This window comes from Trichomycterus rosablanca, chromosome 20 (genome assembly GCF_030014385.1).
Source record: "Trichomycterus rosablanca isolate fTriRos1 chromosome 20, fTriRos1.hap1, whole genome shotgun sequence".
Lineage (NCBI taxonomy): Eukaryota > Metazoa > Chordata > Actinopteri > Siluriformes > Trichomycteridae > Trichomycterus > Trichomycterus rosablanca.
The window spans coordinates 11,485,560-11,508,974 of NC_086007.1; the positions used below are offsets into that span (position 1 = coordinate 11,485,560).

A 23,415-nucleotide genomic window follows, 5' to 3' on the forward strand; every position below is an offset into this window, starting at 1 on the left:
TGCTTGCTTAGAATAAAATCATCTGGTAAATGTATAAATATTATGTTTGGAGCTTTTGAGCAACAAAACATCAAATCTATGCATTAATTGTATTAACTTATTATCTTTAATATACAGTGTATCACAAAAGTGAGTACACCCCTCACATTTCTGCAGATATTTAAGTATATCTTTTCATGGGACAACACTGACAAAATGACACTTTGACACAATGAAAAGTAGTCTGTGTGCAGCTTATATAACAGTGTAAATTTATTCTTCCCTCAAAATAACTCAATATACAGCCATTAATGTCTAAACCACCGGCAACAAAAGTGAGTACACCCCTAAGAGACTACACCCCTAAATGTCCAAATTGAGCACTGCTTGTCATTTTCCCTCCAAAATGTCATGTGATTTGTTAGTGTTACTAGGTCTCAGGTGTGCATAGGGAGCAGGTGTGTTCAATTTAGTAGTACAGCTCTCACACTCTCTCATACTGGTCACTGAAAGTTCCAACATGGCACCTCATGGCAAAGAACTCTCTGAGGATCTTAAAAGACGAATTGTTGCGCTACATAAAGATGGCCAAGGCTACAAGAAGATTGCCAACACCCTGAAACTGAGCTGCAGCACAGTGGCCAAGATCATCCAGCGTTTTAAAAGAGCAGGGTCCACTCAGAACAGACCTCGCGTTGGTCGTCCAAAGAAGCTGAGTGCACGTGCTCAGCGTCACATCCAACTGCTGTCTTTGAAAGATAGGTGCAGGACTGCTGTCAGCATTGCTGCAGAGATTGAAAAGGTGGGGGTTCAGCCTGTCAGTGCTCAGACCATACGCCGCACACTACATCAAATTGGTCTGCATGGCTGTCACCCCAGAAGGAAGCCTCTTCTGAAGTCTCTACACAAGAAAGCCCGCAAACAGTTTGCTGAAGACATGTCAACAAAGGACATGGATTACTGGAACCATGTCCTATGGTCTGAGGAGACCAAGATTAATTTGTTTGGTTCAGATGGTCTCAAGCATGTGTGGCGGCAATCAGGTGAGGAGTACAAAGATAAGTGTGTCATGCCTACAGTCAAGCATGGTGGTGGGAATGCCATGGTCTGGGGCTGCATGAGTGCAGCAGGTGTTGGGGAGTTACATTTCATTGAGGGACACATGAACTCCAATATGTACTGTAAAATACTGAAGCAGAGCATGATCCCCTCCCTCCGGAAACTGGGTCGCAGGGCAGTGTTCCAGCATGATAATGACCCCAAACACACCTCTAAGACGACCACTGCTTTATTGAAGAGGCTGAGGGTAAAGGTGATGGACTGGCCAAGCATGTCTCCAGACCTAAACCCAATAGAACATCTTTGGGGCATCCTCAAGCGGAAGGTGGAGGAGCGCAAAGTCTCGAATATCCGCCAGTCTCGAATATCCGCCGCGTGATGTCGTCATGGAGGAGTGGAAAAGCATTCCAGTGGCAACCTGTGAAGCTCTGGTAAACTCCATGCCCAGGAGAGTTAAGGCAGTTCTGGGAAATAATGGTGGCCACACAAAATATTGACACTTCAGGAACTTTCACTAAGGGGTGTACTCACTTTTGTTGCCGGAGGTTTAGACATTAATGGCTGTATATTGAATTATTTTAAGGGAAGAATAAATTTACACTGTTATATAAGCTGCACACAGACTACTTTTCATTGTGTCAAAGTGTCATTTTGTCAGTGTTGTCCCATGAAAAGATATACTTAAATATCTGCAGAAATGTGAGGGGTGTACTCACTTTTGTGATACACTGTATTTGTTACCTCCTCTACCTCCTTTAAACTTTATCGATATTTTCACTAAATAACAAAAACACAAAGGTCTAGACAATCAATAATAAGTCCATGTTTAATAAAACCTGATCAAAATAGGTGAAGCAGGTTTTACATAAGGAAATACAGCTCTAAAAGTCATGAAGAAATTGACAGCTGTTGTGACCGACTATGGATTAGTCTGTACATCTGGCTAAAAGGTATATTGACCCTTGGGACTGGATAAAGTCATTAGGCTTGTCTTGTGTCAAAAGCAGTAGTTTAACACTCTACCTGTTGTAGTGTGTTTTATCCTCAAGGTTCCCCTTTACACAGAATTATTTTGCCCAAAGTATGTTAATCACTGTGAACACTTGTCTTGATCAAGGGCACGTGCAGATTTAGTATTCTAGAATGAGGGCTGAAACAACAGAGTTGGTTTAACACTGTAATGAGAATACATTTGCACTGTCGCTTCACAGCAAGAAGGTCCTGGGTTTGATCCCCAGGTGGGGTGGTTCGGGTCCTTTCTGTGTGGAGTTTGCATGTTCTCCCCATGTCTGGGTGGGTTTCTTCCGGAAGCTCCGGTTTCCTCCCACAGTCCAAAGACATGCAAGTGAGGTGAATTAGAGATACAAAATAGACCATGACTGTGTTTACTTTTAAACTTGAACTGATGTAACCATTAACTACCTGTTCTGTCATGAATGTAACCAAAGTGTGTAAAACATGACATTAAAATCCTAATAAATAAATAAATAAAATACATTTGCAAAAAAACAAAAATAAGTATTTGCATTCGATTTGTATTTATGATAACTGTAGTTACAGCAGTGACATTTCTATTGATCTCTACTACAGTGTTGCTGTTCCTATGGCAACACACCACGTGTGTTGGCTTTCTTTTCATGTCTGTACCCCTGCCCCTTGTCTGTTATTGGTCTCCTGTTAGTTGTTTGCACCTGTTCTCCGTCCATGGTTTGTGGATTTATACCTCTTGTTTTTATTCCCTATTGCAAAATATTGTAGCATCACACCCTGAGTTCTGTATCTTGTTGCCCCTTGTCCTATTCCTAATTGTTGACTGTTCCTGTTACTTCCATTGTCTTTTTCTTTGCCCTGTTTTTGTGTTATTGTTCTGTGGATTTCCTGGTGTCTGACCTGGTTCTGGTATATAGTAATAAAATTGACAATGATCACTCTGATTGCTTGGGACTTGACCTGTCCTAACACCTTACCCAGTGGATTTAGTTATTAATAATTATTTAAATTATTTACGTGCATAAATGATTTGAAAAATTCCACCTCAAATTCATCTGAATATTTTAATTAAAAGCAATTTCATATTATTATATAGAAAAAAAAAATCCATTAATTCAAGAAGTAATCTACGATTTTTTGAAGTATTATGTTGTCACATTTTTGTTTATGAAATGTAGCATATATCAATAAGCATGCAGTATTGGCAAAAACAGTATTAGCTAAAACTACAAAACATATGACAGCTATCATGACAACTATCAGTAACAGTAAAATTTACATTTATTTACAGCCTTTGGCAGGTGCTTTTATCCCATGTGACTTGCAATTGTAAAATAAATTAATGTAAACAGTTAAGGATTAATAACCTTGCTCAGGAACCCAACAGTGGCAACTTCAAAGTGGTGGGGCTTGAACCAGCAACCTTCAAGTACTAGGCCAGTACTTTAACCACTAAGCTACCATTGCTGGCGATGAACTGACACTGGTCATGACCTTCATGACAGCACATCCTGTGTGCTTAATATTATTCTGTTTTTTTGGCTTTGTGTTGAAGTAAAGTGTCACAACAGTATCTACAATCACATTGTAATTAAACCTTTATTTAAATTACATAAGTTCAAATGAGCATGTAAATTGGTAACAGGTGAGGGAATCATGATGCAAGACTTTACCATTGGGAATTTTCACGCAGGGAATCCAGAGAGATCTCAGTATGTTAGGGTAAGGCCCGGAAACCACTGTTTAATGTGCGTGACCTTTGAACCCTCCGACTTCATGAGAAACTGTCACACTACTGTGATAAATATATCCACATGGGTTTGGAAATACTTAAAAAACTGTTGTTACATAATATTGTCTACTGCTGCATTTAGAAATGCAACTTAAAAATCGATTATGCAAATAAAAAGCCATACAATAAGTATATGCAGAGACCCTGCCAACACATCCCAGATGGACACATAGACAGAGGAAACATTATGTGGTCAGATGGATCCACATTTCAGCTTGTTTTTGGGAAAATGGATATCACATTTTCAAAAGCTAAACACTTTTATGCAGACATGGGGGTTCATGGGTGACTTGAATATGTGTGAGGATACCAGTGATGCAGAAGCTTATATTATAAAGAGGTCCATGTCTCTTATTGAAAATATATGGTGCATTGTAAAGAGAATTATGGACTATTGAAAAGCTGAATTCTTGTATCAAGCAAGAACAGATACAATTTCCACTTGTAAAATTGCAACAATCAGTATCCTTATTTTCAAGCTTGGAAGTGGAAAAGTGTAAATAATCAAAAAGGTGATGCAACACAGAGGTAAACATGCCTCTGTCTCAACTTTTTCAAGAGTGTTACAGGCATTTAATTGTTAATTTATTTATATCTTTCTAATTATAATCAAGCTGGTCAGTGAAAACATTGGAAATCTTTCTTTGAACTTCTGCCAGTTAAATAAAGATTCAAGATAATTAACTTGAAATATAATAAACTGACACATTTTGTACAAAAACAGGAATTCTTTGCTTAAACAAACAACTTAAAATATGGAACACATATTAGTAGTTAAGTCTGCATGTAATGAAAGCAGCATTTATTACCAACACTGGCAGCTTTTTAGTACTTGTGCAATAGCAACAGTTTTTCTCTTATGTGCATTTGTAATAACCACTACTTTTATTTTTTCTTATTTAAATATATAATCTTCTAAAGACAATGCTTAATATTGTAGTACTCTAAAAATGATGTAACTGTTGTTTAACATACCTTGTTCAGTAGTTTTACTGGTGCACCATACAACTTGTAAACGGGATTCTAGTCAGTGTAGAATTGATTCATAATGGCTTACCAATATTACAGCAAATAAATGTATACTTTATTAAAGTTTTTTTTTTGTGCAGCTTGGTAAAACACGCTAGCACACCAGAGCTGAGACTTCAAATACTCTCCGGCTGGGCTGGGCGGCTGCATGAACAATGATTGGCTGTTGTTCATAGGGTAGGATGAGTCGGATAGAGACTTCTCATAACTGAGCGAATTATGACCTCTGCTGGCTGGTTGATGGTGTCTACACAGAGTCAAGGAATAATGCTGATCAGGGTGTGGCTCTCCGTGCACAAAGCTGATCAGCATATGAACTCGCCTCATGCAGGTGAAAAAATGCAGTAGGCTACTGCACACGTGTCAGAGGGGGTGTGTGACAGTCTCGCTCTTCTTAGTCAAAAAATACATTTTTTGTTAGTTATCGTTCTTACAGAGGAGCAGTGTTATAATTGGGTTATGTACAGAATTTTACACTAAATCCTTTTAATAATAGAAATGCTAAACAATGAAAATAAACCTGAATAAAACTGAACTGTTAAACATGAGTGAAAGTAATTAATAAAATTAGTCCAACACAACTAATATGTTTTTTTTTAATGAGAAACAGATACATGCATTTTAATCTAATAAGAAATCTGTAAATCTAAGAGCACTAACAAGCTGTTGATTGATTGGCTGCCAGTGTTGCTTTACATTTATTGGTTATATGAATGTTGTTTAATTGTATATAAATTAAAATTACGAATTAACATGTTTTGAACTTAGTATGCACAATGCAAGTTAGGTATATGGGTGTATTTGAGGACTTTAAAAGAAAAGTATTGTGATAAAAATACTTGGGTGGGTCCAGGGCATCTTTTACAATGGCCAGATGTATTTGGACACCTGATCATGAGCTTGCTGAACTTCCCATTTAAAAAACAAATGGTATTAACATAGAATGACCTCTATGTGATCTTTTTAGCTAAAACAACAGCCGCTCTTCTGAAAAGGCTTATCACAAGACTTTGAAGTATGTCTGTTTGTGCCCATTTAGTCAAAAGAGCATTTGTATGGCTGGGCGCTGATGTTGGTTAAAAAAGCCTTAATTGATGTTCCAGTTTATTCCAAAGCTGTTCAGTGGGGCTGAGGTCAGGGCTCTGTGCAGGCCAGTGGAGTTCCTGTAAACCAAGCTGTTCTTCATGTCTTTATATACCTTGCTTTGTGCACAAGGACAACAGTACAGAGCCTTCCCTAAACTGTTGCTGCAAAGTTGGAAGCATAGAATTTCCTTCTTTGATTTATTAGACAGTAGAAATTTCTGTGGCTGAAACTGATGAATTAAAAAATTAGAAGGGATGTCCCAATACTTGTATCAATACATCAGACACTCAGTTTCACCACAATACAGAAAGCTGATTAAGCTGATTCAGCCTGGGAACCCAGTAGAGATTGCCTGTGCATTACAAGTGCATACACTCATTTAAAAATTCATACACACTTTAAAGTCACTTACCGCATGTTCCTGGCTATTAAACCCTAGAGTGAAACATCACAGTTAAAGGGTTTAAAAGCCTACTCAAGTTTGTAGTTCTGCTTAGACAGTTTCCTGAAAGCTGAGTATTTTGGTTTTGTTTCTGTGTTTAAGCAATGCAGTGTTTTTAAAAGCAATTATGGATAGAATATGCATACTTTGCACATATTTTAATCTTTAAAATGCTGAATTGCATTTACTTAATGATTTTAAAACTTTTAAATATAAAGCATTTAACGAATTAAGTTAACTATGTAGAATCAATAGAAAGCATAGAGCCAGCAGCAGGATCTATGAACAAGGTCTGCAAAATCCAAAACATCAACATATAAAACCAAAATTCCAAAACAATGTTTATAATTAAATGAGAGGAAATTTCAAAAGTTTTAAAGAAATAAAGAACATGTTACTTTGGGATTCAAGTTTTAATACTAACATTTGCAAAGGAGAAAACAATACTTAAGTTTTGTAATTGCAAGCCTTGGTGACTTTAAATTGCAGAGTAAGAAATTTGCAAATGCTCATTTAAGAGACAAGAAAGTATAAAAAGCAACATCGGCAATGTACAATTTTCACAGTAATACAACATGGGTTCAGAAATGTGTGACTAAGTGAATTTAACAGTTAAGTCAATGGCACAAACTACGAATAAAGCGGCACAACAATAAAGTTGCCTAAAATGTCACCTCTGTTGGACTAGTGGTGTACCTTGTTGGGTTTGTCTGACAGAACCCACAAGTTTCCACACTTTTATATTTCGGTTGAAACAGTGAGGGTGGGAGAAGTAGTAATTGGTCGTGTCTCTCTGAGACTGAGAGAGAGCTTATAGTCCGGCTGTAGCGCCAGCTGATTTTCACCTTTTTGGACTGCTCGAAGAAGTTTTAATGGGAGGAAGATTTTCATGTGATGATGATGATGTAAAAGCAGCGGTGCATCAGTGGCTATGCGCTCAACCAAAAACATTTTTTGCTGATGGCATTAAAAAGTTGGTATGATGCTGGGAAAAGTGTATCAGAAGATGACTATATAGAAAAGTGATGTAATTTGTTTTTAAAATTCTTAATAAATAGAGTTTAAAAAGTGCAGAAACTTTTTGAAGAACTCTTGTATTTGATGAGAAAGTTCACTAATATACCCTGCCCAATCAAACAGATAGTACATTATTATCTACATATTATAATATTATTTTAGGACTCTGTTTAGTCAGTTGGTATACAATTACAGTGTCACTTACTAGACATGACCAGTGTTAAGGGTTAATAGTTAGGTATCAGGTAAATATAAGATCCACTAGAAACTGAGGTCCACTAGTAATTCTGGAAGCTGTTTAGATTTTGTTGTATTACATTGTATTACATTTTAAAGGGGCTATAATGCACGTTTAAGGCAAAATCATTTTACAGTCTAGTTAGTGTCTTTAAGACTATCAATGTTGGTGTGTTGAATGTTTTTGAACTGGAAATGTAGATTTGTTTACAAAAAAAAACATGTAAAGAACAAGTCCCATTTGGGATCTTATCAGGTATGGAACTTGTTTGTAAGAGTATATACATTTTCTCATTTGCAAATTTTACTGTAGAAATGCAAATTTTACTGTACTGTGGAATATAGGCTTTGTTGTTAAGGGTGTAAACAATGTCAGTACTGAACTCAATCTCTGGGTAAAACTACAGTAAAAAAAATCCAAACCCAAATCTCTCTGCTAACATTTTTATCCTTAACTGTCCAATTGCACCCATGGGCTTGGTGGGTAGCACTGTCACCTCACAACAAGAAGGTCCTGGGTTCTTCTGTGTGGAGTTTGCATGTTCTCCCTGTGTCTGCTTGGGTTTCCTCCGGGAGCTCCAGTTTCCTCCCACAGTCCAAAAACATGCAGTCAGGTTAATTGGAGACACTAAATTGCCCTATAGGTGAATGGGTGTGTGTATGTATGTGTGTGTGTATATGTGTCTGACCTGCGATGGCCTGGCGTCCCGTCCAGGGTGTTACTGTGTGCCTTGCGCCCATTAAAAAACTGGGATAGGCACCAGCACCCCCTGTGACCCTAATTAAGGGGTTAAGCAGTTAAGAAAGTGAGTAAGTGAGTGTTTCTAATTTTGGCTTTAGAGTAGTCCTTTCTTTTCTTTTCTCCTGCTTTCTTTTCCTACTGTAACATATCATTTAACATTGTACAATAGAATAAAATAAAGTTAAATCGGGTTTGTTCAGGGCAGAAATAACACAAGAGCACCTGGGAACCTGAAATAAATATTGCAATTGATTGGTAATCATTTGGTGGTGATGAAGTGTGTGTTCATTTTCAACTACAATTGTCACATATCCTATTGGAAATCACTTGAGAGTAGATGAGTGTAAATATTTTGCCCCATCTAAGCAGTTCTGTTGCTGGTTCTATGGATGAGCATAGTTATAGATATTTTATGGACCTATAAAGTCAATTAATGGACAGATGCCAACATCTTTTTGTTAATAAAAAATGAATAAATACATTTTTAAAACAGTTTAACAAGGCTTAGAAAATCACTAGTTCAATCCAAGACCTCCAGTGTTCACAGTTGGGAACAAAGGCAGAGGACTGTGGCGGTGGCTTGCTCTGTTAATGGGGTTTTTAAGATTATCTCTCTAAGATTAGTCTGTTATCCCAAATCCAATACTGTTTATCCTCTTCAGTGATCTTAATTATTTACATCAATTCATCTGTGTGTATTAATAAACAGAGGTAAAGCTGGCAGACAAATTTACAGTAGTTTGTAATGTTTTGTTAATGAAATAAGTCAGTAATCCAAAAATCATTCCCAAAGAGCAGTGATAAAATAAGTACAAATTTGTCCTCAAGAGGAATCAGAGGAATAAAAATGTAGTAAATAATTAATTTTGCATCTAAAATTGCATAAGAAATCCTTAGCTCTCATCTTTTAGCTTTCATATTTTTTCTTGTAGTGTTGTATGTGGTAGATCCACAGTAGTGTAGATCCATAAAAACTTTATTGTGTTTTCAAAGCTTAATATTTCACCAATTAAAGTATAAAAGCGTTTTAGAAGCTTCATGTAAGTTTCTATAGCTTTCATTATTTACCACCTTCCAACAACTAAAATAAAGATGTTTAATTGCTAAAAATTAAGCAGTTTTAAAGACATTTTATTTTTGTGATTTTGTTTTCTTTCTCTGCAGTTATATAGCTATTAAAGATGAGTGATTGACAAAATAATATGTTTGGTCAGGCCAGGGCTAACCACAGACAATTTCCTATAAATGTCATCTGACTATGTCAATCTATTTCGAGTTTGCACTCATCAAAGTACTTGAGCATTTATTGTGGGTGTATGGGATTAGAAACCTGGTAATTGGTGACTTTGCTAGGCTTGATTCTTAAATATGGATGGCATTGTTGGTTCATTTTTCCCATTGTTCAGTACTTTTGTCACGTGGACATGCTGCCGTTTTAATTATAATTGCTAAAACTATTATGAAACTTGGATGAAACGTCAGGTGAAGAGTCAGGTAATAATTAATAAGTGATTTAACTTTTGTTTAGACATTTCAGGTATAAATCCAAACAAAACAGACGTCTCTGTCTATATATTGGACCACTGGCGAAAGAGAAATGTATACTGCACTTTCCTTATTGATCAATAGTACATCGACCAGATGTTTTTTTTTTTTTTTAAGGTCATAATACAGATGTCTTCCAGCCCTACTTCACTTAAGCTGCCAGAAGCTGCAAATAAAAACAGTAAAACAGCTGCACACATTATAAAATCTAACACAAAGGCATGATATACGGTACATTTTACCAAATCTAGATATCATAATCCCAATTTTCTCCCCTAATCTAGTCGTATCCAATTTCCCTAATTGCATTACCTTTCACCTCTACCGATACAAACCTCCAGGAGCTTCGCAACTGACACACACCCCCTTCGACACGTGTGCAGTATCGACTGCATCTTTTCACCTGCACGAGGCGAGCCACACACTGATCAGCATAATTCCTCAACCCTGTGCAGGAGCCATCAGTCAGCCAGCAGAGGTCGGAATTGCACCAATTATGAGGAACCCTGGTCTGGCTCATCCCACCCTGTGAACAACAGCCAATCGTTGTTCATGTAGCCGCCCAGCCCAGCCAGATGGCAGAGCTGAGATTAGATACGATGTAGTCGAAATCCCAGCTCTGGTGTGCTAGTGTATTTAACTGATGTGCCACCTGAGCGGCTTATTATTTTTTAATATTATTTGTGTTTGAATAATATTTTGACACAAACAATAGATTTTCAACAACATCTTTTAGAATTATCATTCTATTTTAATCATACACAATGAAACTTTAGCTTAGTTCACAGACGATCTCTCTCAAAGGATGGAAAGTTTGATAATTTTTCTTACTCCCATCTGGCAAGGGTTGACATGAAGTCTTTCTGTGTATTGTTTTCTATATTTAATAATAACATTCCCCATGCTAGTGGTACTGTGTTTAGTCTCCTTCATGCTGATGATACAACTGTACACCACTGGTTCTTTCTCTGCCTTTTTATGAATCATGTCTAAGACAAATATTATGTGGTTTGGTCAGTAGGATGCCATTTCTTATCCCACATTCAAGATCAACACATTTATTGAAACACACTAAAACATCCAGTGACCAGTAGAGTTGGTAGAGAGCACCCTTGAGGAGCGAGGTTAGCAGCATGACAACAGCACTAGAGTTAGTGTAATGGTAATGGTCTGGTAATAATTGGTTGATTCCCAAAAATCTTTTTAGGCTCTCAGATGGTCATATGATGAGGTCACTTTGTCACTGCCTGCACCATCTGTTCCTCGAGGCATACCCCATCCAAAGACATATATGGGGAAAAACAACTTGGACATATGGAACTGACGCTTCTTAGCCTTGATATACCATCTGTGTTATATAAGTTGTAAAAGCATACTACTCACATGACACATACACCAAAATGTCATCAGTGTCGACCCCTACAGACCTTATTCAAAGATAACTGGAACATAAATGGGGCATTAGCCAGATCATGGGGCATAGTCCTGTGTTAGTGTAAAAGGCAATTTTCCACTTGTACATAAATATGTACATTTATTCTTTTTACTTTTGTGCATGTATGATTTGTGTAAGTCTAATTCATTCAACGTATTCTCCAGGCCACCCAAGGAGGATGGGTACCTGCTAAGTCTAGTTCCTCTCAAGGTTTCTTTCTGTAATTTAAGGATTTGTCTTGCCATTGTCACCCTGGGCTTGCTTAACAGGGGTTTTTGGTCTGTCAGTCCTGGGTTCTGTAAAGTTACTTTGAGACGATGTCTATTGTAAAATGCACCATACAAAAAATTTTTGTTTCCAAGGAAGGAAGGTGGAAGTGGAATTTCTTAGTGACCTGGCTGAGCTTGTGGTACTCCATTCATGGCCAAAGTCCTCAATTCAGAGATATTGTTTTAAATAGAAAAGAATCCTGCTAAAATAAAGATGTCAAATGTTGAATAAACTCTTGAACAATGGCCGTCTGGATGTACATCTCCTTGGCAGTAGTTTCCCTCAGAGAAAGGAAAGAATAACGTTAATTGTCATATATATAAATGGTGCAGAGTAAAATTAAATTCTTTTTCCATATCCAAGCTTGTTTTGGAGCTGGTGTCAGGGTGCAGGGTCAGCCTTGCTTAAGGGCCCAACAGTGCCTGGATTTGACTTGATAACCCACTGAGCTACCACTGTTCTCTGAAGATCTCTGTCAGGTAATGGTATATTTTAGATATGTTTTGATATGCTTTCTGGTTGTTTGCAGGACTTTTTTTAGTGGTGGAGCCACACTGAAACTGGAGACATCAGAGTTAGCTGACCATCTTGAAATTTCCACTTTTACCAGACTATGTTGGGGTCATGTTTCTTTAACCAGTAATGATCTGTACACCGCTCATAAAAGTTTGAGCACTAAATGGTAAAGTTGTCGTTTATTAATCTAGTGACCAAGTGGACGAAAGAAGGACATGGTTTAGACATGATTAGGTTCCAGTGGGTTTGTTTAATAAATATCTTCTTAAAAACTTAGAGGTTAACATCTATTGCCTAACTTTTTATGAGCAATGTACAGGGCTTTACTGGGATGTTGTGGAGATGGACCAGATTTTCAGTGATAAAACTACCTGCTGCTCCATACCTGTAGCATGTATGGTCACATTGTTTCAGATTATGTGTAACTTATGTTAAGCTCCATAAAATGTCTCGGTTTTTGACTATTTGACATCAAATTGAAACAGTAAGCTGACTCACCTTGTCTAAGTTCAGAGTAGGGGTTGAGTTGTTGAAAAGTCAGTTGTCGGGTGATACTGGCCAGCATTTGCATGATCATTGCAGTTGTATGATTTGTTGTTACTAGTTATTTAGCACTATTTTCCAGTTGTGGGCCAACCTGGGCCTGCAGTGTCTGTTGGGTTGATGTACAGCAATTCTCTAACAACGGAACTTAATAAATGGTATGTAAATATCAGACTTAGACACAAAATACACAGAATAAATATATATAAATTACAAATGCTAAAACGAGCAGAAACAGTAGAGCAAATGCCCACAGAACAGAGCTAAGATTTGGAGTCAATTAAATACTAAAATGATAAAAAAAAATTTAAGAATAATTACTGTAAAAACATTCAAAAAGAAGTCTTGGTTGGGTTTTAAATAAAGTAATAGTAATGCGACTTTAGTAAATTACTATTATTATTAATTTAATAATAATAGTTATTAATTAGTTATAATTATTAATTTAATAATAATAGGATTTTATGGCTAGTCACTAAACTATATCAGACTGTGATGGCCATTGCAGAGAATGACCTGCCTCTGTTGTGAACAGTTCTAAAATGCCAGAATAAGACTACAAAACAGTAGTTCACTAGAGAAAAAACCATAAACAATACATATTATGTTAGGTTTCAAAAAAAGATCGAGTATTGCATTTGCACTGCCATACTGAATGTTAATGGCTTATTACCAGAAAGTGTGGTTTGAAATGCACAAATCTGGGTGCAATGTAGAAGAAACTAAACTAGGCTGAAAAAAGGAGACCACTGAAAGCTTTGAAAGTCATTAGAAGGAAATTGAATTGATGTAAGATGAGAAAGGCAGACTGTGTAACTTTCAGGAAATCAAAGTGGTAACCTAATGGTTTACACTGTATAAGAGCTGTAACATCTCTAAAGCAACTAAAAATTAAAGTTAAAATTTTACACACACTTGTAAGGGGCATATATTGGCTTAGAATATCAATTATGTCTGCAGTAGCCCTTTTTTGTGACTGATCATTGAAACATTTGCAAAAATTCGTTTTTTTCATTTTTTCATCACTGAATTGTGTTTTTTCTTGTAAAATGAATGTTAGGGATATACATAAAGCAACTTTTATAATTTGCTAATGTAAAAAGTTCCGTAATGTCATTTAACTTTGTGGCCTAGCTTCTAGCAGTTTGTTAGTGATTATTATTGACTACAGCTTGTGTTTCTGTGTCCATATAAATTAATAAGTCTAATTTGCATCCATAAAACTGAGACATTGGCAGTTTATTTTCAAGCAGTATAATATGCACAATCAATCTTTTGTGTGTTCATGTAACAGTACATGGAACAGCTCAAACTGTTGAAATAGTAAGATAAATTATATTATGGTAATTAAATACCCACCAACATCAGGTCTACTATTAATTACTGTGGACAGATGTCACTGTCCACAGTCAAGCTAGCTTTGCATTGTCATAGGCTATGATTCAGGCAAACTCTACTTGTTGAGTTGTTTGGTTACAAAGATCAGAAGTATATTTGGAGGGAAAAAGTTAGGGTATTCAAACCCAACAGCATTGTACCTACTGCCAGGCGTGGTGGTCATATTGTTAAGTTAAACTATTTAATGAATTAGAAACATTATCTTAAACACAACTGGGTAGCAGGATGGTCATCCAAAAATGGTTTTGTGATGGACTATGCTAGCCTAGTGGGTACAGTTTTGGCTAGACTAGGCTCTGCTGCCACTGTTGAGCCCTTAACCCTGTCTGCTCCAGGGGCCCTGTACAATGCCTTACCCTGCACTCTGACCCCAGCACCCAAACAAGCTGGGATATGTGGGAAAAGAATTTCATTTCAACTTTTAATTAAGCTTTTGGAATTGTTTTTCAAAGCGGTGATCTATATACTATTAAGAACATGTGAAATGTACTGACAGTCACTCCTGTGGCAAATAAACAACACATTTGTGCTCCAATCATTTATGTACAGAACAGTTACATAAATCTTTAAATTATTAATACTGCCATGGCATGCATGCCCCATAAAAATGTATGTAACGTTCTGACTTCAGCTGTAAATATAATGAACAGTAACACAAATAAAAGAAGTGATTCTTCCATAAAATTGGACTGTACTTTCCTGTGAATCAATGATCTTCAATCATGATGACATGCCTTTTATTAGGGGATAAAGCTTGGAAGATGTGCAGGAGTCAACTAAGGCGGGTTCAGACACCAGGCCTAATTTATGGCACCATTAAGGCCTTCCAGACAGAAGGGCTGAGTAACTGCATCAGAAGCCATTAACCAGAATCAGACAAATGTGTTTACGGCTGCTATTCGTATAAATGACATCAAAATACGATCCCCTATATTTTTTTACAGTAATACTGTATACACGATAAGTTTAAAATGTAAATTATTTATCTATAAATGATTTCTATTACAATAAAACATGTATTACTCTACCCTCTCATGGCAGGTGCTGGTTGCTTTATTATTTATAGTCAACATCCTGATCAGGGTTGCAGTGTACAGCACTACCCCTGTGTAGAAAGACTTGTATAGAGCTGGACAGAGGGGGAATCTATTCTACTATGCAGATACCCACCCACTTACTCAAGTACTTCCTTGCACTTAGGGGTAGAGTTTGTAGAGTTCACACTTCTTTCTGCATGATTTTAAAAGGTGGATGCGTAAGTTCAGAAAACCCACATAAATAAGAACACGCAGGACCTATGTTTGTCATTAATGTCCTTTTTTGGCAGTAAGGAGTATGTTCATTTCATATCTGCTTTGTAGTTGTAATGTATTAATGTGTACTCAAAAATCTCAAAGATTCTGGTGTCTGGTTTGGGTGTATTTCTACCATGCACTCCATGAATAGGCTCTCAGAATGCACATAAAACCATAGGCTGATGGCCTGTGTTGGCAGAAGATAGATTTATCTGATTGTTTTATTTACATTTAAGACATTTAGCACTTAACACTTTTATTCAAATTAACTTATACTTGTGACAGAATACAATCCAAGCAAGTCAGGGTTAGGCTCAAGGGACCAAGAGTGGTAACTTAGTTGTGGTGGAGCCTAAAACAGCAACATTCTGATCAGTAGTTCAGTACCAATTTCAGTTACCAATGTTTAAATGTATAGTTTTGGTGACATTTAAGGCTCGTGTAGGCTGACAGAAGGACCAAATGTGCTCCTCCACTGCTGTAGCCAAGCTACCAAAAAGTTGTGTTTTTTAAAATGCATTTTACCCCCAATTTCTCTTCCAATCTAACCTGATCAAATTTTACCTCTGCGGCTGCAAGCCTCCACCCCTGACCAAGGAGGGCCATAACTAACTCAAGCCCCCTCCAACAAGTGTGCAGTAGCCAATTGCTTTTTTAATCTTCATTAGGTTGGTTCACATGGACAGTGAAGCACTGATCTCCATTATCCCCGTCTTGGTGCAGATGTCATCGACCAGCAGCTCTGAGGAATTTTGTAGGCCTTCCCTCTCAGACAAGCAATATATTGTCTATATAGGTGCCTGGCTGGCCGGTAGCAGAGCTGAGATTCAAACTTGTGTGTTTTACCGCTGCGCCATCTGAGCACCCAAGTTCATCATATTCTAAAATACTTTTCCACTGATCACAGTTGTAAAGAGTGCTTATTTAAGTTACTGTAGCCTTCCTGGCCATTCATTTTTAGCCTCTTTCATCAGGTCTCATTAAGGCATTTCTGCCAAGAAATCGATGCTCAATTCATTTTATTTTTTTCCCAATATTTTATGTAAACAGTAGAGCTTGCTGTGCTAGAAATAATAATCATGATGGACCTTTAATGTTCATTTTGTAATCAATATATTTGGCAGTAAGGAGTATGTAGAGTTCATCTCTGCTTTGTAATTTTAATATAGATATGTGTACTTATTTATTTAAATATTTAATATTTACTTTTAATATAGATGTATTAGCATTTGTTAGCTGTTGCTCAAACCTTAGTCAGGCATAGATCTGATATATTTTTTATTTCCCAGCAGCAAGGTGGAAGCATCATGTAAAAGCCATCAGCTTGGCAGAAGTTCAATTATTTTATTACTTGAGAAACAGAATGGTTAATTATTCACATCATGCTTTTATTCAAGTGGTCTCCTGAATTCTAATCAAAGACTGAGACAATCTGTTTTTATTTAAAGATTTTGGACACATATGCAGGGAAGGAAAAAAATATTAGCTATCCTAAGCTCTGGTTGTCGTTCTAGTAACGTTTACCTCACATTATTTTGCTAAAATGTCTATATTATTAATGTGCATGTAAATAAATCAGCAACAGTGTTGCATTTTCGCAATTCTAAAAATGTAATCTATAACAGTGGCTCTCAACCTGGGGGTCACAGCTCACTAGAGGGCCTCATTAAGCTCATAGGGGGGACCCATTACATTTTATTGAGAAGAGTTAAAAATAATCACGTGATGGGATGGGAAAATCAATAGGCTATTACCATATGTGAGATTTCTTGTAATGTCATATCAATCTATTTTGAACTACCTATAGCATACGTTGGGTCTTATATTTGATTTGCCCACCTCTAAAGTGCAAAGGTCAATGGACGGCAAATACAAATGATTCAGATTCAGTTGTTGATGCAGATCCCCCAGAAGCAGACCCAGGTCAGGTAGCTCTTACCACCAGTTAACCAGAAGTATACCCACTACATCAATTAAATCAGAAAATACCAAGATATTCACCTTCAACCTGGTTTTATCGAACTTCCCATGAGCAAGAACACCATACCTTTTGTCATACTCGCTGAAAGTAAGAATAATATCATACATAACCTGTCAAGGTCCCAGACATTTTTTTTTAACACAGGCCGGTCTAAGAGGGAAAAAGGTTGAGAACCACTGATCTAAAACATAGAGGTTAAAACTAGAATTGTTTTATCATAGTTTGTCTTTTTTTACTTTTTTTTCACAGGGTTTTCAAGAAGGCAAGTCCAAATGGAAAAGTAAGTGAAACTTATTTCTACTTATCTAAAGAAGATATTTATTCAAAACATTATGTTAAGGCTGTTTGAGACAATAAAGTAAACACATAATGGGACAACTCAACACAATAAGAGATAAAACATCAATTGGTTCTGTAACTGGCGTTGAGTTTAAAAGGCATTGAGTTTCATGATATTTTTTCCCCATAAGGATGTATGGGAAACCTGTTAATGCGTTCCATGGTCCCATGGACTTGCATATATTTTAGGCTTATGTAAAAAATGGGGTTGTTTTTGTCACTTATACAGTGAAAATAACACAAATATAATATAAAAACACTAAAATAAAAAGCTGATTCTTAAAATTTCTCAGAGCCCCGAGCTGTAACACAAGTTTAACAGTGAAACAGTGAGGAAAATGCAGATAAACACAGATACATGTGGACTCTTTCAGAGTTAATCTGATGGTTATTCCACACAAATGCAGTTTCGTCTCATATGCACACTTCGATGACATTTTACCGCACCGCTTAAGCCAAGCGCTGAACAAAGTGACTGTTCATTGTTAATTTGAAATTAAATTAAATAAATAAATAAAAAAAAAACTGAACATGTTGAGTTTGAGGGAAATGTTGAGTTTAAGGGTACAAATTTCTCGACGAAGGGCGTTGAGTTTTAAAGATTTTGAGTTTAGAGGATGTTGAGTTACAAGGTACCACTGTACTACACTCATGATTTGGATGAGGAAAGAGACTGAGAGGATTGAGAAAACAATAATAATAACTGCATAATGTTAACTGTATCCTTTATCTTGTTGCTGAAACTATTTTCTCTGTCTTTTTCAAGTTAACTGTGTATCTTGGCAAGAGGGACTTTGTTGACCATGTGGACATTGTAGAGCCCGTTGGTATGCCTCAGTTAAGTTATTAAAACATTTTTATTTTTTTTGCATTGTTTGATGTGTTCTCCTTCCTGTCTGAGCAATTTACTTGTAACTATAGCCAGCCATTTAGACCCTTAACTCATCTCCTTATCCATTTTGCAGACGGTGTGGTTTTAATTGATCCAGAGTACTTAAAGGAGAGAAAAGGTGAGAAGAAGTCTTTAGAAAGATGTCTACATAGCACAAGTGTTTTATTTTTTGCATTTTTCAACCTTACTAAATGGTATTTTTACTGTTCAGGCTAGTAACAAAACAGGTCACTAAGCAGGTCTATTTATTAAGGTCTTTGGCTTCCTTGTCATCCACAGTTTTTGTAACGCTGACATGCGCTTTCCGCTATGGGCGTGAGGACTTGGATGTTCTTGGATTGACATTTCGAAAGGACCTGTTTGTGGCCAATATACAGGCATTCCCTCCTGTGCCTGAGGAGAAGAAAAGTCTGACACGTCTACAAGAGCGGCTGATAAAAAAGCTTGGAGAACATGCTTATCCCTTCACTTTTGAGGTTAATTCCTAGCAGCTGTGCCATTTTATTATTTATTTTAATAAAAAATAATGCAGCCCAGTCTCATGCTAAATACATACAAATATTAACAATCAAATACAATTGAGAGTAATAATAAAGGTGTATTTGTAACTAAGATTATGCTAGAAACTCTAATGGAATTATTATATCCAAAATAATAACTATGGAATATAATAATTATATATAATATTCCATAACAGTAATAATTATGTTAGTTATTATTACTATTATTATTAATCACTTGAATAATTCTTAGATTAGCAAACAATATAATACTCAAATAATACATAGGAAAGCTTAAGGAACTCTTTTTATTTCTTTATTTACTATTTTATTTATGCATTTTCTTCCCTTTTTCTTGAAAATTAGCATAGCCAATTAGTATTCCGCTTGCTGGGGACCTTGATTGCGTCTGAGTATGGTATTGCGTGGGCTTCTGCCAACGCAAGCTCAAACTGATCCCTTCTTATTCACCCATTCGTTGGATTCGTGAGTAAAGCCAGTCTCGCACATGTAGAGTCATGTGCTGATCTCCTTGGGCTACTAACCAGGGTCTTTACACATCATCAGAGACCCCACCCCCTGTTTTAGTCCAGTCTTTTCCAATCCAGCAGAATAGTGGCCAATTTTGTCTGCTACATGCACTGCCAATTGTACCTGCTAGGGGGCGCCCAGCCGACTGGTAGCAGAGCTGAGATTATGTAGTGGAGTGAGAGTTATTAGCAGTATAGATTATGCTTAATGAATTTTTTATATCAGTTCAAGTCTGTAGAAAAAGATATAAAAAAGAAATATTAAACCCACCTCCTTCAAAGACTCATCATGTTTCATTTAAGCTGATTTTATATAACAGATTTGCTATCCTCTAATGCGGAGTAAGAACTATTTTAAGCAATAATCTAACAATTTAAAGCTTCTTATATTTCTTGATTCTTTTCCAAGAGTATACTTTAATGGATTTCAAATATTTTCTAATAGATACCTCCCAATTTACCCTGTTCTGTCACATTGCAACCTGGACCAGAAGACACAGGAAAGGTATGCTTTCTGTATCATAATACTGTACATTGATCAGCTATAACATTAAAACCACATCCTTGTTTTTACACTCACTGCCCATTTTATCAGCTCCACTTACCATATAAAAGCACTTTGTAGTTCTACAGTTACTGACTGTAGTCCGTCTGTTTCTCTGCATGCTTTGTTAGCCCCCTTTCATGCTTTTCTTCAATGGTCAGGACTCTCCCAGGACCACATTCTCAGCACTGCAGTGACACTGACATGGTGGTGGTGTGTTAGTGTGTGTTGTGCTGGTATGAGTGGATAAGACACAGCAGTGCTGCTGGAGTTTTTAAACACCTCACTGTCACTGCTGGACTGAGAATAGTCCACCAATCAAAAATATCCAGCCAACAGTGCCCTGTGAGCAGCGTCCTGTGACCACTGATGAAGGTCTAGAAGATGACCAACTCAAACAGCAGCAGTAGATGAGCGATCGTCTCTGACTTTACATCTACAAGTGGGACCTGGGAACTAGGTTAGGAGTGTCTAATAGAGTGAAAAGTGAGTGGACACGGTATTTAAAAACTCCAGCAGTGCTGCTGTGTCTGATCCACTCATACCAGCACAACACACACTAACACACCACCACCATGTCATTGTCACTGCAGTGCTGAGAATGATCCACCACCCAAATAACACCTGCTCTGTAGTGGTCCTGTGGGGGCCCTGACCATTGAAGAACAGGGTGAAAGCAAAAGTATGTAGAGAAATAGATGGACTACATTCAGTAATTGTAGAACAAAGTGCTTCTATATTCGTAAGTGGAGCTGATAAAATGGACAGTGAGTGTAGAAACAAGGAGGTGGTTTTAATGTTATAGCTGATCAGTGTAGATAGTTATTCAAAGGTAAGATTTTAACACACTGAAGTATAACATCCTTTTTCCTCATTTATCTTTTTTTTTTTTTACATCTTCAAAGGCCTGTGGGGTTGACTTTGAAGTAAAAGCATTCTGTGCTGAAAATGTTGAGGAGAAAATTCACAAAAGGTAGAGCACTTTATCAGTACATTTTAACAGGAAACACCACAAAAGATATTATACTTTTCATATCATACTTTTGGCCATATAGTGTATGTCAGCACCTCCCCCTGTTAATTAGTTGTAGGATGTTGTAGCCTATTGGTTAAGTTACTGGACTAGATTATTGCTAGCAAGGTACTGGACTTGAGCAAGGCCCTTAACCCTCAATTGCTCAGACTGTATACTGTACTGTAAGTCACTTTGGATAAAGGCGTTGCGCTAAATGCTGAAAATCTAAATGTTAATTAGTTCAGGTGTTTCAGTCACACCCATTGCTAATCCATATGCTTCCGATTTTGTGGTAACAACTTGGGGAAGGCCTTTTCTGGTTCCAGCATGACTTTCCTCTGTGTACAATACACACATGATTTGAAGAGTTGAGGTGTGAAAGAAATCTAGTGGTCTGTACAAACCTCTGATCTCAGCCCAGCTGAATGTCAATAGAATTAATTGGATTGTCAATTACCAGCCTGGCAACTCAAGGTCAGGTGTCCATTTACTGTTTTATACTGTATACTAGGATTACTTTAATACAGTTATGGTCATTATGGTACTTTTGATATATTATATATTAGTGTACAGTTATTAGTTATGTAATACAAAATATCTAATAACCAACCCTCCCTCTTGTATACCAGTGAGAAATGCAAGCTAGTTATTATTTATATAATAAACTGCATTTTTAACACCTGTCTAAAGCATAACATCAAGGACAGTAAGGACATATATGATTTCTTACTATAACAGAAGGTAAAACATCATTCACTTAGCTATTTGCTATAGGCTTTACAGTAAATGGCAAAATAAGTTGTTAATAAATTAAATATAACATGATGCCCCAAAAAGTCTGGCAATACTGTGATATTTCTTTACATTTATATAGGACATCATATAAACCATGTTGCCACCCATAGACTGTGTTTTGCAATCAAGACGTTTTCTGCTGTTCCAGCTTTCAGTTCTTTAACTAAGACCACTGAACCTCACAGCTTTTAATTTCTTGAATGTGGGTAAATGTGGGCAGCACAGTGGTTCGATGGGTAGCACTATCGTCTCACAGCATGAAGATCCTGGGTTTTATTCCATGGATTAGTCCATGTCCCTTCTAGGTGGAGTTTGCATGTTCTCCCTGGTTCCTACCACAGTCCAAAGACATGCAGTCAGGTTAGCTGAAGCTACTAAATTACTCTAAGTGTAAATGTAAGTGTGTGTGTTTACCCTGTGATTGACTGATGAACTGTCCAGGGTGTTTACTACATTTTGCCCAGTGAATTGCACCTAACATAACTCTAAGTAGAATAAAGCGGTTGTAAAACAAACTGTGAATGAATAAGTGTGTGCATGTATAAATAAAAAAAATCTAAGTGCCTATAGGCTATAAATAGTATTACTGATTGAATTATCATGGTTTTGTTTTACATGGTAATCTTGTTATAGGAACTCTGTGCGCCTCATCATCAGGAAAGTGCAGTATGCTCCAGAGAAGCCAGGCCCCCAACCTATGGCAGAGACAACAAGACAGTTCCTCATGTCAGACAAACCCTTACATCTTGAGGCCTCCCTTGACAAAGAGGTAAAATGTTTCCTGAACATCAGTTTAAATTTAGCATAATTGATTTGGAACACTGGGGAGACTTGATGACTGTGATTTGGTATAATGACATACCAATTCAATATTGTAATGCTGGACATCTAGGGCTCTTACAGAACATTAAATAAATACTGATGTAATTAATTTAAAACACTACCATCAAAAGTGTTCATGTATGTTTTGGCTTCATGATACCATGGCACATATTCAAATTCATACAAGTGGGTGAAAATAGGTTTCTTAGGTTTACCTGTTTTACGTAGTAATTAGCAAAACTCAGTATATGTCATCTATGTAAATACAATGAGAACCACTACAAAGAAAAATAGTGCACGTAAACAAAAAGGCAACAAAATATATTTGATACTGGAATTAAACATGTTCAGCTGAACTGAAAAAATCATGCAAATGCACTCTGCATCCCACCTCTAATTCTGGTCAGGCCATAGGACCTTATCCACATCGGCAGTGATGTCCTATATGGCCACGCAGCAGGGGCATAACGCCTACCATGGTGGATCCATCCCTGGCATTCATCTGCGTGTATATCATCACATGCCTCCTCCACTGCCTGGAGTAGTGCCACACGCTGGTGGGGTCTGTGTTTGTACACTTTTCTCTGCCATGCTGAAAAGAAATACTCTACTGGATTTAGAA

At 37.0% G+C, this 23,415-nt stretch overlaps 1 protein-coding gene across 3 annotated transcripts in view; it reads left to right on the plus strand.

Moving 5' to 3' along the window:
* The window catches only part of arrb1 (arrestin, beta 1), a 37,055-nt gene that overhangs the window by 8,289 nt on the left and 5,351 nt on the right, over nucleotides 1-23,415 (plus strand). For all 3 annotated transcript variants that reach the window (XM_063016230.1, XM_063016227.1, XM_063016228.1), the window contains exons 3-9: nucleotides 17,606-17,636; nucleotides 18,462-18,522; nucleotides 18,661-18,705; nucleotides 18,867-19,063; nucleotides 20,063-20,122; nucleotides 21,067-21,134; nucleotides 22,605-22,740. In XM_063016230.1, the coding sequence (XP_062872300.1) occupies nucleotides 17,606-17,636; nucleotides 18,462-18,522; nucleotides 18,661-18,705; nucleotides 18,867-19,063; nucleotides 20,063-20,122; nucleotides 21,067-21,134; nucleotides 22,605-22,740 (598 nt within the window). The remainder of the gene's footprint in view (nucleotides 1-17,605; nucleotides 17,637-18,461; nucleotides 18,523-18,660; nucleotides 18,706-18,866; nucleotides 19,064-20,062; nucleotides 20,123-21,066; nucleotides 21,135-22,604; nucleotides 22,741-23,415) is intronic.